At 39.0% G+C, this 14,474-nt stretch overlaps 1 protein-coding gene across 14 annotated transcripts in view; it reads left to right on the top strand.

The window, feature by feature from the left end:
- Positions 1-14,474, top strand: part of NSD1 (nuclear receptor binding SET domain protein 1) — a 134,050-nt gene that overhangs the window by 58,565 nt on the left and 61,011 nt on the right. For 13 of the 14 annotated variants that reach the window (XR_014261491.1, XM_082453427.1, XM_082453428.1 and 10 more), the window contains 2 exons: positions 4,635-4,807; positions 7,058-9,629. Coding sequence is in view for 13 of the 14 variants with exons in the window: in XM_082453427.1 (XP_082309553.1) it covers positions 4,635-4,807; positions 7,058-9,629 (2,745 nt within the window). In the remaining variant the exon portion in view is untranslated. The remainder of the gene's footprint in view (positions 1-4,634; positions 4,808-7,057; positions 9,630-14,474) is intronic. The other variant, XM_082453423.1, reaches the window with a different exon arrangement.

The raw sequence follows: 14,474 nt of genomic DNA, 5'->3' as shown, positions 1-14,474 counted from the left end.
TACTCTTCCTTGCGGTGCGCGGGTTTCTCATTGCCGTGGCTTCTCTTGTTGCAGAGCACGGGCTCTAGGCGCACAGGCTCTAGAGCGCAGGCTCAGTAGTTGTAGCACGCGGGCACAGTAGTTGTGGCTCACGGGCTCTAGAGCGCAGGCTCAGTAGTTGTGGTGCCTGGGCTTAGTTGCTCCGCGGCATGTGGGATCTTCCTGGACCAGGGCTCAAACCCGTGTCCCCTGCATTGGCAGATGGATTCTTAACCACTGCGCCAGCAGGGAAGCCCCCTGACTTTTTTTTTAATTTAAATTTTTTATATAAATTTCAGGTGTACAGCACCACAAGTCTAATTACCATCCATCACCATACAGTCTCCCTGTTAACCCATTTTGCCCAGCTCCCTTCCCCTCTGGTAATCATTAATTTGATCTCTGTATATGTGAGTTTTTGTTTTACTTTGTTTGTTCACTTGTTATGTTTTTTAGATACCACATATGAGTGAAATCATATGGTATTTATCTTTCTCTGTTTGATTTATTTCAGTTGGCAAAATACCTTCAAGGTCCATCAGTATCGCAAATGGCAGGATTTCATTCTTTTGTGGCTGAGTAATACTCCATTGTGTATATATACCATATCTTCTTTATCCGTTCATCCATCAGTGGATACTTGGGTTGTTTCCATATCTTGGCTGTTATAAATAACGCTTCAGTGAACATAGGGGTGCATATATCTTTTTAAAAATAATTAATTAGTTAATTTTTGGCTGTGTTGGGTCTTTGTTGCTGCACATGGGCTTTCTCTAGTTGCAGTGTGCGGGCTTCTCATTGCGGTGGCTTCTTTTGTTGCAGAGCATGGGCTCTAGGCACATGGGCTTCAGTAGTTGTGGCGCGTGGGCTCAGTAGTTGTGGCGCGTGGGCTCTAGAGCTTAGGCTCAGTAGTTGGGGTGCATGGGCTTAGTTGTTCCACGGCATGTGGGATCTTCCCGGACCAGGGCTCGAACCTGTGTCCCCTGCATTGGCAGGTGGATTCTTAACCACTGCACCACCAGGGAAGCCGACATATATCTTCTTGAATTAGGGTTTTTATGTTCTTCAGATAAATACCTGGGAGTGGAAGAGCTAGGTCTGCCAGACTGTTTTGAAAAGCTACTGTACCATTTTACATTCTCATCAGCAGCGGATGAGGGTTTTAATCTCTCTATATCCTTACCACCAATTGTTATCTGACTTTTTTTTGTGGTAAAAAATATATGTAACATAATTTTATCATTTTTAAGTTTATAGTTTAGTGGCATTAAGTACATTCACATTTTTGTGCAATTACTACCACTATCCATCTCCAGAACTTTTTCGTATTCCTAAACTGAAACTCTGTTAACAATTTAACAATAACCTTCAGTCCCTGGTAAATACTATTCTGCTTTATCTATGGATTCGACTATTCTAGGTACTTCATATAAGTGGAATCATGCAGTATTTGTCCGTTTGTGTCTGGCCTATTTCACTTAGCATGATGTCTTTAAGGTTCATCCTTGTTGTATTACGTGTATCAGTCATTTGTAAGGCTCAATAATGTTCCATTGATGTATAATGTTCAGTAATGTTCCATTTTGTTCATCCTTTCATCCTTCAGTGGACATTTGGGTTGCTTTCACCTTTTGGCTATTGTGAATAATGCTGCTATGAACATTGGTGTTCAAGTATCTTTTCTATCTGACTTTTTTTTTTTTTACATTTAATTTAATTTTATTATTATTATTTTTTAACATCTTTATTGGAGTATAATTGCTCTACAGTGGTGTGCTAGTTTCTGCTTTATAACAAAGTGAATCAGCTACACATATACATATGTTCCCATATCTCTTCCTCTTGAGTCTCCCACCCTCCCTATCCCACCCCTCTAGGTGGTCACATTCTATCTGACTTTTAATTAATATCTAGTCCTTTTGATTTGTCTTCTTAAAAAAAAACTTTCATATTTTGTTCTTTTAATTCCCATTGCTACCACCTTCGTTTAGGTTTTAGTCATCTTGAGTATATACTATTTTGGTAATCTCTGGTCTCCTGAGTTTCCTCTCTGTTTCCTGTTAAATGTGTTATTCAGAGGTCAAGGAGATTTATCTTTCTAAGATACAAAACTGAGCCTGTGGTTCCATAGTTTAAATGAGGTTCAGGGCCAACAGGATAATGGTCAAACTGTTAACATGGAGGGTCTTACTGCAGCATGTGGGATCTCAGTTCCCTGACCAGGGATCGAACCTGTGCCCCCTGTGTTGGAAGCACAGAGTCTTAACCACCGACCACCAGGGAAGTCCCAGCGGTCAAACTTTTAACATGGTATCCAAGCTATTCAGGTCTGGCCACTGCTTACCTGCTTAGTTTCCCTTTCCTTCCACTTTATGATTTAGTGTTCTGAACTACTTGCAGTTCCTAGCTATTTCATTCGTTTTACTCATTCATGTCTTTGAGGGTTCTGGGCCCTTGTATAGGAATTCTCCCCTCAACAAACTGTTTACCTTTAAATTTTCTGCTCAGGTGTCCCATTTGTCCTCTAGTTAATGATTTTTCACTTTTAAAAAAGTGAATGTTAACAACTAAGTGTCCATCAATAGATGAATAGGTAATGAAAATGTGGTATATATACACAATTGAATATTATTCAGCTATACAAAAGAATGAAGCCTTGCCTTTTGTGACAACATGGATGTACCTGGTGGGCATTTTACTAAGTGAAATAAATCAGACAGAGAAAATATAAATAATGTATGATCTTACTTATATGTGGAATCTAAAAAAACCAAAATTGTAAAACAAAACCAAGTTCATAGATACAGAGAACAGACTGGAGGAGCAAAATGGGTGAAGGGGGTCAAAAGTTATAAACTTCCAGTTATAAAAGAAATAAGTCACATGGATGTAATGTACAGCATGGCAACTGTAGTTAATACTGTATTGTATATTTGAAAGTTGCTAAGAGAGTAGATCTTAAAAGATCTCATCACAAGAAAAAATCTTTTTATAACTACGTATGGTGACGGATGTTGACTAGACATTGTGGGGGTCATTTTGCAATATATATAAATACCGAATCATTATGTTGTATACCTGAAACTAATGTTATCCGTCAGTTATATCTCAATTTAAAAAAATGCCATCACCAGTAGATACTATCAAATGATAAAATGTAGTGTACTCAAGACATACTTGAAAAATTAAAAAGTGAATGTTCATGTTATCTCAATTAACATGCTTGTTTTACCATAATCTCTTTATAATGTACATCTCTTACCCACCAGGCAATGAGTTCTTTTCAGTCCTCTGTATAGTGCTGGCACGTCATAAATGTTCAGTCTGTGTTAGTTGAATTTACTTATTTATAGGAGAATGATTTACTTTTCAGACTGACTTTAAGAACCTCTGTGTGTGTGTGTGTGTATGTATGTGTATATATATACACATACACACATTTAATCCCCCTTTATAGGTGGTTTCTATTGAAGTGTTTAATTTAGTAGGTAGAGACTAAGGAGTTAAGGTTTTTTTGTTTGTTTTTTTTACAGAACTTGTTTTTAAAATGTACAATAAAACAAAATTTTACCAGGTTGTAATTCAGTGTGAGTTAAAGTGAATTTTTATATAAAATGATTTCCTTTTCTAAATAGAGACAAATCATTACACCTGTGTAGCCCTGGCTATATTTCTTTTGTGACATTTTTTACTGGTATGAAAAATGCAAAGATGGTAAGTGTGTAGAAGATAATATATACTAGGTAAATTTGATTATAATCTTTTCTGGATGAGATTTGTATTGTTTTTACTTTTGGTAATTGTCTGCATAGAACTTTGGACAGCCAAGAAACTATAGAATAAGTGGATTTTTTGGGGGGAGGGGGCTGTTGAGATTTCCTTTTTTTAAAAAAATTTCTGCAGTTTGAAATATCAAGTTCCACTTTCTCTGCAAAACCAGTGTGTCACTCTGAATTTGCCCTCTCTGAAGTCGTTGGATTTATTATTCTGTCTATAAAATGGAGATTATACTACTTATTTTTTAGAGTTCATTGTTGTGAAGAATACATGCAAAGCACCTAGTGTAGTACCTTGCCCAGAGTAACTATGCCATAAATGTTAGCACATCGTATGTGACATGGTGTTGAAACATTTCTTCCTCCTTATATTTTAGCAAAATGTTTTAAGAGTTTATTTGGTGGTTAGTTCTTGTTGATTATTATATTTGCGATGCTGTGGCTTATCATATGCCTTTTGTGATTTCTGGTAATGAGAGTATAAAATTTTATAGATTGATGGTAGAAAAAACTTAGTTGTTATATTAATTTGTTATATGATTAGCTAATCAACCTCCAACTGGTTTGGAATATATAGCATATCATCAGACCAAACCACTAAATTCTTTAATTACACTCTTAACCATTTTCTTGTCACATAAATTGAAAATTGAAAATTTACCGTCTATCTGACCTACTTCAGAGTTTCTTGTTCTGTAGGTTTTTTAGCTTGTTGAGTTTTAATTTTATTTTAGTTTTAAGTGAAAAGAGGCTTCTTTGGCCACTGCGATGTGGCTGTTCTCTTGATGATGAATATCAATTTTTTAAAGCAATGACACTGTGGTTTTTATTTTTATCTAGTTTCTAACCGGAGGCCCTATCGACAGTACTACGTGGAGGCTTTTGGAGATCCTTCTGAGAGAGCCTGGGTGGCTGGAAAAGCAATCGTCATGTTTGAAGGCAGACATCAATTTGAAGAGCTACCTGTCCTTAGGAGAAGAGGGAAGCAGAAAGAAAAAGGATATAGGCATAAGGTATTTAAAAAAAAAAAACAAACCTCAAATTATCTTCTTGGGGGTAGGTAGGGAGGGTTTACAGGATCAATCAAAGGAAGAAGTATTATATTTTTGGAATATAAGTTATTTCCTTTGGTAGTAGGATATTGGTGAGAAAATTGGCAGAAAGCAAGTTTTTTTGCAGGGATGACATGGGGCTAGCCTTCCAAATATTTATACTCAATTTTTTGAGAAAGGATTTCAGTTAACTTCTGCCATGTCACTTAGATGTGATAGTACAAAAAGGCATGACCAGTCATCTTTGGTTATATCTGATGTATGAAGAAAATGATCATCAAAATGAAATATTCTACTTCTCACTCTCTGGATTAATTATTTCTCTTAAAAATGAGAAAGATAAGACTTTAAACATTTTTGTTTTGTTTGTTGTTTTGGTTTTTGTGTGTAGTTGTTAAGGCTTAAGCAGTTTCAAACCTGGTTATGTTTTAATAAAGAACGTGATGTTTTTGTTTCATATGCTTGATGTGTTAAAGTTTTGACTGTTTCTTTTGATACTCCTTTATAGTCTTATTCTAGAAGGGGAAATAGTTCCTCTTAGATTTGTGTTTCAGACTTTTAGACTATTTTATAAGAATCACAGTTAGGATAATTTTTAGTCAGTATGCAGTCCCTGCTATTTCCAACTGGAGTTCCTTCCTCTCTAAAACTAATGTAATAATATGTACCTTGTCAAACTGTTGTGAGGATTAGAAATAAATATTTTATATGTCATACATCTGATGCTCTGAAACAACTAGTGTGTGCTATTGTTAGGATAGAATAGAAGAGGATAACTTCATCCTTTCTAATACTTTGGGTAGTTGGTGGTGGGGAGGTGTCAGAGTTTTTGTGTCAAGCCTTTAACTATGTAGATTAACCAACCCCCTTTTCAGAGGAGTTCTCTAGGGCTTTCAGGTCCTGGAAAATTGATTTACTATGGTCATAGGTAGAAAGTCAGTGGGTGTGTGTTTGTGTGTAAAGTACACCAGATGATCAGTTTATTGCTTTATAAGAGGAGGCTTCCTGTCTAGTGGCCTTAATTTTTACGTGGTCAGCAGAACATGACCTTTCACAAGTATTAAAGTGTTTGTGAACACTAACTGATAGAACCTTGACTGACATTTATTGTATGAAGCCAGGGAGGGAAATAAGAGTCTTGAAAATTAGGTATATTTCACAGAGCCTCAATGTCCTTATGCTGTGAGGAATCAACAAAAGAGCATGTGTAACTTGTCATATATCCAGGGTGTATTGGTGTCTCTGGACTACATGATTAAGCCCAGGACACTGCTTGGTTATAATCCAGATTTAAAAGAAAATTAATTAACTAATTAATTTTTTTTGCTGTGTTGGGTCTTTGTTGCTGTGCGCGGGCTTTCTCTAGTTGCGGCGAGCGGGGGCTACTCTTTGTTGCGGTGTGCGGGCTTCTCATTGCGGTGGCTTCTTTTGTTGCAGAGCACAGGCTCTAGGTCCGCGGGCTTCATTAGTTGTGGCATGCGGGCTTAGTAGTTGTGGCGCATGGGCTTAGTTGCTCCGTGACATGGGGGATCTTCCAGGACCAGGGATCGAACCCCTGTCCCCTGCATTGGCAGGCGGATTCTTAACCACTGTACCACCAGGGAAGTCCCTATAATCCAGATTGTATGTAACATGTATAGAAGGATCTTGATTAGCCAAGGGCCTGGTGATAACCAGAGTTCCAAATTTCAGTTCTTCTAGGGCAGGTCTGACTTACTCATTTCTCCAGTCCTAGTTTTTCCACATGCACCTCCTTTCTTTAGCCGTTTGCTTTCTCTTTTATGTAACTGAGCAAGTGCTTGGCCTTCATAAGTCAGGAAGGAAATCTTTATTCTAAGGTTGGAGGGGTAAGTAGGAGTGGTCTGGTTATTCCTTGATTTAGTAATATAATGTTGATTAGTAATGTAATGTTGTAGTGTAATTTATGGTCCACTCTTTTGTGCTTTTAATGGTAAGGGGAGTGGAGGGTTTACGGGATCAATCTTTCTCCAGTGATAGATCTTAGTGGTAGAAGTAGTGTTGAGGAATCCCCATTAGCTAAGTTCTGGGTGAACTGTGGGTGTTAACCACCTGGCAGTCCCATAAAAGAGCCTTGAGGAAGCACAACAAGGCTTGGAAAAGCTTCTGATTTGAGAGGTATTCACTGATCATCTCCCTGTTTCCCCTTCTATTTCTTAGACTAGTGATAATCTTTTTCTCTTTAAATTTAAGGTTCCTCAGAAAATTTTGAGTAAATGGGAAGCCAGTGTTGGTCTTGCTGAGCAGTATGATGTTCCCAAAGGGTCGAAGAACCGAAAATGTGTCACCAGTTCACTCAAGTTGGACAGTGAGGAGGATATGCCGTTTGAGGACTGTACAAATGACCCTGAATCAGAACATGACCTGTTGCTTAATGGCTGCTTGAAATCTCTGGCTTTTGACTCTGAACATTCTGCAGATGAGAAGGAAAAACCTTGTGCTAAGTCTCTAGCCAGAAAGAGCTCTGATAATCCAAAAAGGACTAGTGTGAAAAAGGGCCACATGCAATTTGAAGCACATAAGGAAGAACGGAGGGGAAAGATTCCAGAGAACCTTGGCCTAAACTTTATTTCTGGGGATGTATCTGATAAGCAGGCCTCTAATGAACTTTCCCGGATAGCAAACAGCCTCACAGGGCCCAGCTCTGCCCCAGGAAGTTTCCTATTTTCTTCTTGTGCAAAAAACACTGCAAAGAAAGAATTTGAGACTTCAAATTGTGACTCTTTACTGGGCTTGTCTGAGGGTGCCTTGCTCTCTAAACGTTCTGGGGAGAAGAAGAAACTCCAGCGAGGTCTGGTGTGTAGTTCAAAAGTGCAGCTCTGCTATATTGGAGCAGGTGATGAAGAAAAGCGAAGTGATTCCATTAGTATCTGTACCACTTCTGATGATGATGGAAGCAGTGATCTGGATCCCATAGATCATAGTTCAGAGTCTGATAACAGTGTCCTTGAAATTACAGATGCTTTCGATAGAACAGAGAACATGTTACCTGTGCAGAAAAATGAAAAGGTAAAGTATTCTAGGTATCCTGCCACAAACACTAAGGTAAAAGCAAAGCAGAAGACCCTCATTACTAACTCACACACAGACCACTTGATGGATTGTACCAAGACAGTAGAGCCTGGAACTGAGACGTCTCAGGTTAATCTCTCTGATCTTAAAGTGTCAACTCTTGTCCGAAAACCCCAATCAGATTTTAGAAATGATGGTCTTTCTCCAAAATTTAACACACCATCAAGCATTTCCAGTGAGAACTCAATAATAAAAGGTGGGGCTACAAATCAAGCTCTGTTACATTCGAAAAGCAAACAGCCCAAGATCCGAAGTATCAAGTGCAAACATAAAGAAAACCCAGTTGTAGTAGAACCGCCTGTTGCAGATGAGGACTGCAGTTTGAAATGCTGCTCTTCTGATACCAAAGGCTCTCCTTTGGCCAGCATTTCCAAAAGTGGGAAAGTGGATGGGCTAAAACTACTGAGCAACATGCATGAGAAAACCAGGGATTCGAGTGACATAGAAACAGCAGTGGTGAAACACGTTCTGTCAGAGTTGAAAGAACTCTCTTATAGATCCTTAAGTGAAGATGTCAGTGACTCCGGAATGTCAAAGCCATCAAAACCATTACTTTTTTCTTCTGCCTCTGGTCAGAATCATATACCTATTGAACCAGACTACAAATTCAGTACATTACTAATGATGTTGAAAGATATGCATGATAGTAAGACCAAGGAGCAACGGTTAATGACTGCTCAGAACTTGGTCTCGTATCGGAGTCCTGGTCTTGGGGACTGTTCTACCAGTAGTCCTGTGGGGGCTTCTAAGGTCTTGGTTTCAGGAGGCTCCACTCACAATTCAGAAAAAAATGGAGATGGCACTCAGGATCCAGTCCGTCCTAGCCCTAGTGGGGGTGACTCTGCACTGTCTGGGGAGCTATCTACCTCTCTACCTGGCTTGGTGTCCGATAAAAGAGACCTCCCTGCTTCTGGCAAAAATCGTTCAAACTGTGTTACTAGGCGCAACTGTGGTCGATCAAAGCCATCCAAATTACGAGATGGTTTTTCAACCCAGATGGGAAAGAACACAGTGAACCGTAAAGCCTTAAAGACAGAGCGCAAAAGAAAACTGAACCAGCTTCCAGCTGTGACTCTTGAGGCTGCACTGCAGGGAGACAGAGAGAGTAGGGGTTCAGAGAATAGCTCCTCCAGAGGTGAGGCAGAAGACCCTGGTAAAGAAGAACCCCTTCAATTAATGGGCCATTTAACAAGTGAAGATGGTACCCATTTTTCCAGTGTTAATTTTGATAATAAAGTCAACCAGTCCGACCCTGATAAAATTCCTGAAAAAGACCCCTCTTTTGAAAACAGAAAAGGGACAGAGCTGGAGTCTGAAATGATTAGTGAGAATGATGAACCCACTAGTGTAAATCAAGTGGTGCCTAAAAAGCGGTGGCAGCGTTTAAACCAAAGGCGCACTAAACCTCGTAAGCGCACTAACAGATTTAGGGAGAAAGAAAACTCTGAGGGTGCCTTTGGGGTCTTGCTTCCTGCTGACCCTGTAAAGAAGGGAGATGAGTTCCCAGAACAGAGACCTCCTCCTTCGACGAACATACTAGAGGATGCACTGACAGATCCAAATCATGCCGACTGCTTAGATTCAGCTGGGCCACGGTTGAAAGTTTGTGATAAATCCAGTGCCAGCAATGAAGAGGTGGAAAAGGAGCCAGGAATTCCCAGTTTGACCCCTCAGCCTGAGCTCCCTGAACCAGGTAAGGACTCCTGACTGTGAAAGAAAGGGACTAGAGGAAGTGATGATAATGATACCCTTCTGAAGTTGGTCTGTTTTCATGGAAGGCCTAAGTGTAAGTTGGGAGGGAAGGATTATCACTTGAAGTGAAGAAAGGGCTTTATGTAGAAGGGTCTGAATTTTAGGACCAGGTTTCCATATACTTTCAGAAATTGTTTTACCAAGAAGCTCTTTTTTCTTTTGCTTTTTGTAAGTCTCAAGAACATTTTGTTTCTGCTCCCCATTTCCTACCTTTTTAAATCTGTGAACTTTTGGGGACTCAATTTGGTATTGTAAGTATTTGAGAGGCTCTGAGCCTAAGACTAAAATCTAGTTAGTTTACAGAAAGCAAATAGATTTTATTGAACGTCAGGCTCTCTTGGACTACAACTTAAGGAAGGTCCTCCTGTTGCGTAGACAAAGGGGACGTGCTTTTGACAATATGTAAGTGTTCTGTAGTACTTATCTGAAGGCCTTAGATGTCTTGCATCCCTTCTGGAATGAGGTTTGAGAATAAATTTTTAAAAATCTGAAGTACCAGGGTATCCTTCCTTAGCAGCAGAAGGAAAACAGCAGGAGTCTTTCAAAATATAATATTATACAATATTGTTATTGAGGATAAAACTGACTTTCCTTAAACATAAGAGTTTTCAATGTTGTTTACCATAGTAGATTCCAACAGCTTTATTGAAACATAATTCACTGACCATAAAATTCACCTGTTGAAAGTTTATACTTCAGTGGTTTTTTAGTATACTCAGAGACTTGTGCATCCATAAACATGATTAATTTTGGAACATTTGCATCACCCCAGAAAGAAACCTTGTACCCTTTATCAATCTCCCTTCATTTCTCCCCAGTCTATAGATTTGCCTGTTCTGTACATTTCATGTAAATGGAATCATACAATATGTGGTACTTTGTTTTTTTACTTAGCATGTGTATCAACGCTTTATTTTTATTGTGGTAAAAAACACATGAATTCACCCTCTGAACAAGTTTAAAGTGTATATTACAGTATTAACTGTATGCACATTGTTGTATAGCACCATTTATTGAAGAGACTATCTTTTCCGCATTGTATAGTCTTAGCACCCATGTCAAAGATAATTTGACCATACATATAAGGGTTCGTTTCTGGGCTCTCTATTTTGTTCCATTATCTATATGTTTGTCTTTATGGTAATATCATATTGTTTTTAATTACATTTATTTATTTATTTATTTAATATCTTTGGCTGTGTTGGGTCTTTCTTGCTGCGTGCAGGCTTTTCTCTAGTTGCGGCGAGCAGGGGCTACTCTTCGTTGCGGTGCATGGGCTTCTCATTGGGTGGCTTCTTGTTGCAGAGCATGGGCTCTAGGCGCGTAGGCTTCAGTAGTTGTGGCTCGCAGGCTCTAGAGCGCAGGCTCAGTAGTTGTGGGGCATGGGCTTAGTTGCTCCGCAGCATGTGGGATCTTCCCGGACCAGGGCTCGAACCTGTGTCCCCTGCATTGGCAGGTGGATTCTTAACCACTGCACCACCAGGGAAGTCCTATCATATTGTTTTGATTACTGTAGCTTTGTAACGTGTTTTGAAAACACAGTGTGTGTGTCCTCCATCTTTGTTCTTTGTCAAGATTATTTTGACTATTTGGGGTCCTTTGAGATTTCATGTGAATTTTAGGATGTCTTTTTTCTATTTCTGCAAAAAATGCCATTGGGATTTTGATAGAGCAGTGAATCTGAAGATCGCTTGAGTAGTATGGACATTTTGTTAATGTTAAGTCTTTGAATCCATGAACACAGGATGTTTTTCCATTTATTTGTGTTTTTAATTTCTTTCAGCAGTGTTTTATTGTTTAAGTGCCCAACTCTTTCACTTCCTTGGTTAAGTTTATTCCTAAGTGTTTTTATTCTTTTTTATGCTCTTATAAGTGGGATTGTTTTCTTAATTTCCTTTTTGAATTGTTCATTATTAGTGTATAGAAACACAACTGATTTCTAAAATAAATTTATTTATTTATTTATTTATGGCTGCGTTGGGTCTCCGTTGCTGTGCGTGGGCTGTCTCTAGTTGCGGTGAGCAGGGGCCACTCTTCGTTGAGGTACGCAGGCTTCTCATTGCGCTGGTTTCTCTTGTTGCGGAGCATGGGCTCTAGGTGCGTGGGCTTCAGTAGTTGTGACATGTGGGCTCAGTAGTTGTGGCTTGTGGGCTCTAGAGTACATGCTCAGTAGTTGTGGCAGACGGGCTTAGTTGCTCCGCGGCATGTGGAATCTTCCCAGACCAGGGCTCGAACCTGTGTCCCCTGCATTGGCAGGCAGATTTTTAACCACTGTGGAAGTCCCACAAGTGATTTTTGAATGTTGATTTTTCTATCTTGCAGCTTTACTGAATTCATTTATTATTCTTACAGCTTTTTTGTGGAATCTTTAGGGTTTTCTTTATATTAGGTCATGCCATCTATGAACAGAGATCATTTTACTTTTCCCTTTCCAATTTGGATGCCTTTTATTTCTAGTTCTTGCCTAGTTGGACTTCTAGTATTGTGTTAAATAGAAGTGTCAAGAATGGGCATTCTAGCCTTGTTCCTGATCTTAGAGAGAAAGCTTTCAGTCTTTCACCATGGACTGTCATGTTAGCTGTGGGATTTTCATAAGTGACCTTTATTTTAGATTATTTCCTTCTGTTCCTAGTTGAGTGTTTTTTATCAGGAAAATGTGTTGAATTTTAGTCAAGCCTTTCTGCATCAATTGAGATGATCATGTGATTTTCTTCCTTCTTTTAATGTGTTGTATTACATTTATTGATTTTTGTATGTTGAACCATCCTTCCATCCCAGGAATAAGTCCCACTTGGTCATGGTGTATAATCCTTTTTAAGTGCTGCTGTTGAATTCAGTTTGCTAATTTGGTGAGAATTTTTGCATAAGTGTTCATAAGGGATATTGGTATGTCTTTTTTTTTTTTTCCTCTTATTAGCATGTATTTGTCTGGCTCCCCCTTCTTCCATTTTTTGGAAGAGTTTGAGAAGGCTCGGCATTAATTCTTATTTAAATGCTTGGTAGAATTCTCTAGTGGAGGCATCTGATCCTGGGGCTCTTCTTTCTTGGGAAGTTTTTGATGACTGATTTAATCTCCTTACTACAGGTTTTCTATTTCTTCATGATTGAGTGTGGGTGGATTGCATGTTTCTAGAAATTTATCCAACTCTTGTAGGTTATCCAATTTGTTAGCGTATAATTGTTCATAGTAGTCTCTTAAAATTCTGTTTCTGTGGCTACCATTGAAATGTCTTCTCTAATTTCTGGTTTTCATTATTTGTGTCTCCCTCGCTCTCTCCATCTAGCTAAAGGCTTGTCAATTTTGTTGATCTTTAAAAAACAAACTCTCAGTTTTGTTTGTATTTTTTTTTTTTAATATTTTATTTATTTATTTATTTATTTATGGCTGTGTTGGGTCTTCGTTTCTGTGTGAAGGCTTTCTCCAGTTGCGGCAAGTGGGGGCCATACTTCATCGCAGTGCGCGGGCCTCTATCGCGGCCTCTCTTTTTGCGGAGCACAGGCTCCAGACGCGCAGGCTCAGTAATTGTGGCTCACGGGCCCAGTCGCTCCGCGGCATGTGGGATCTTCCCAGACCAGGGCTCGAACCCGTGTCCCTCGCATTGGCAGGCAGATTCTCAACCACTGCGCCACCAGGGAAGCCCCTGTATTTTTTAAAAATTCTATTTTGTTTATTTCTGCTCTAATATTTATTACTTCTTTCCTTTTGCAAATAAATTTTGTGCTTATTCTTTTTCTTATTCCTTGAGTGTAAAGTTAGGTTGTTGATTTGAGATCTTTCTTTTTTCTTTATGTATGCACTTCATGCTGTAAACTTCCCTTTTAGTACTTCTTTTTGCTACATCCCATAAGTTTTAGTATATTGTGTTATTGTTTCCATTTGTCTCAGAGTATGTTCTAATTTGAGGGAGGAGATTTCTTCTCTGACCAATTTGTTGTTCAAGAGTGTTAATTTCCACATATTTGTGAATTTTTTATTTCCCAACTGCTATTCATTTTTAATTTCATTCCATTGTGATTGGAAAACATACTTGGTATGATTTCAGTATTTTTAAATTTGTTAAGACTTGTTTTGTGATCTATTATGTGATCTATCCTGGAAAATGTTCCCTGTGTGTTTGAGAAGAATGTGTATTCTGCTGCTATAAGATTGAGTGTTCTGTATTTGTCTGTTAGGTCGGGTTGGTCTACAGTGATGTTCAAGTTCTCTGTTTTTTAATTTATTTTTATTTATTTATTTTTGGCTGTGTTGGGTCTTCGTTTCTGTGTGAGGGCCTTCTCCAGTTGCAGCAAGCGGGGGACACTCTTCATCGTGGTGTGCGGGCTTCTCACTATCGCGGGCTCTCTTGTTGCGGAGCACAGGCTCCAGATGCGCAGGCTCAGTAGTTGTGGCTCACGGGCCCAGTCGCTCCGCGGCATGTGGGATCCTCCCAGACCAGGGCTCGAACCCGTGTCCCCTGCATTGGCAGGCAGATTCTCAACCACTGCGCCACCAGGGAAGCCCCGATTGTTATCTTTTAAAATATGTTTATAATTGTTTATTTTCCTGGTAAATTGATTCTTTTATCATTATATAATGTCCTTATTTGCCTCTAGAGATAGTATTGGCTCAAGTCTATTTTGTCCAATTATGGCTACCTCTGCTCTCGTTTGCATGTAATATCCTTCATCCTTTTGGTTTCAGTCTACATATGTCTTTACATCTAAGGTGATGTTATCTTGTAGAACAAATATAGTTGCATCTTGTTTTTTCAGTCCATTTAGCCACGCTATGTCTTTTGATTGAGCA

The sequence above is a fragment of the Balaenoptera physalus genome (genome assembly GCF_965194825.1).
Source record: "Balaenoptera physalus genome assembly, chromosome: 3".
Classification (NCBI taxonomy): domain Eukaryota; kingdom Metazoa; phylum Chordata; class Mammalia; order Artiodactyla; family Balaenopteridae; genus Balaenoptera; species Balaenoptera physalus.
This window is presented reverse-complemented; position numbering and strand designations above follow the sequence as displayed.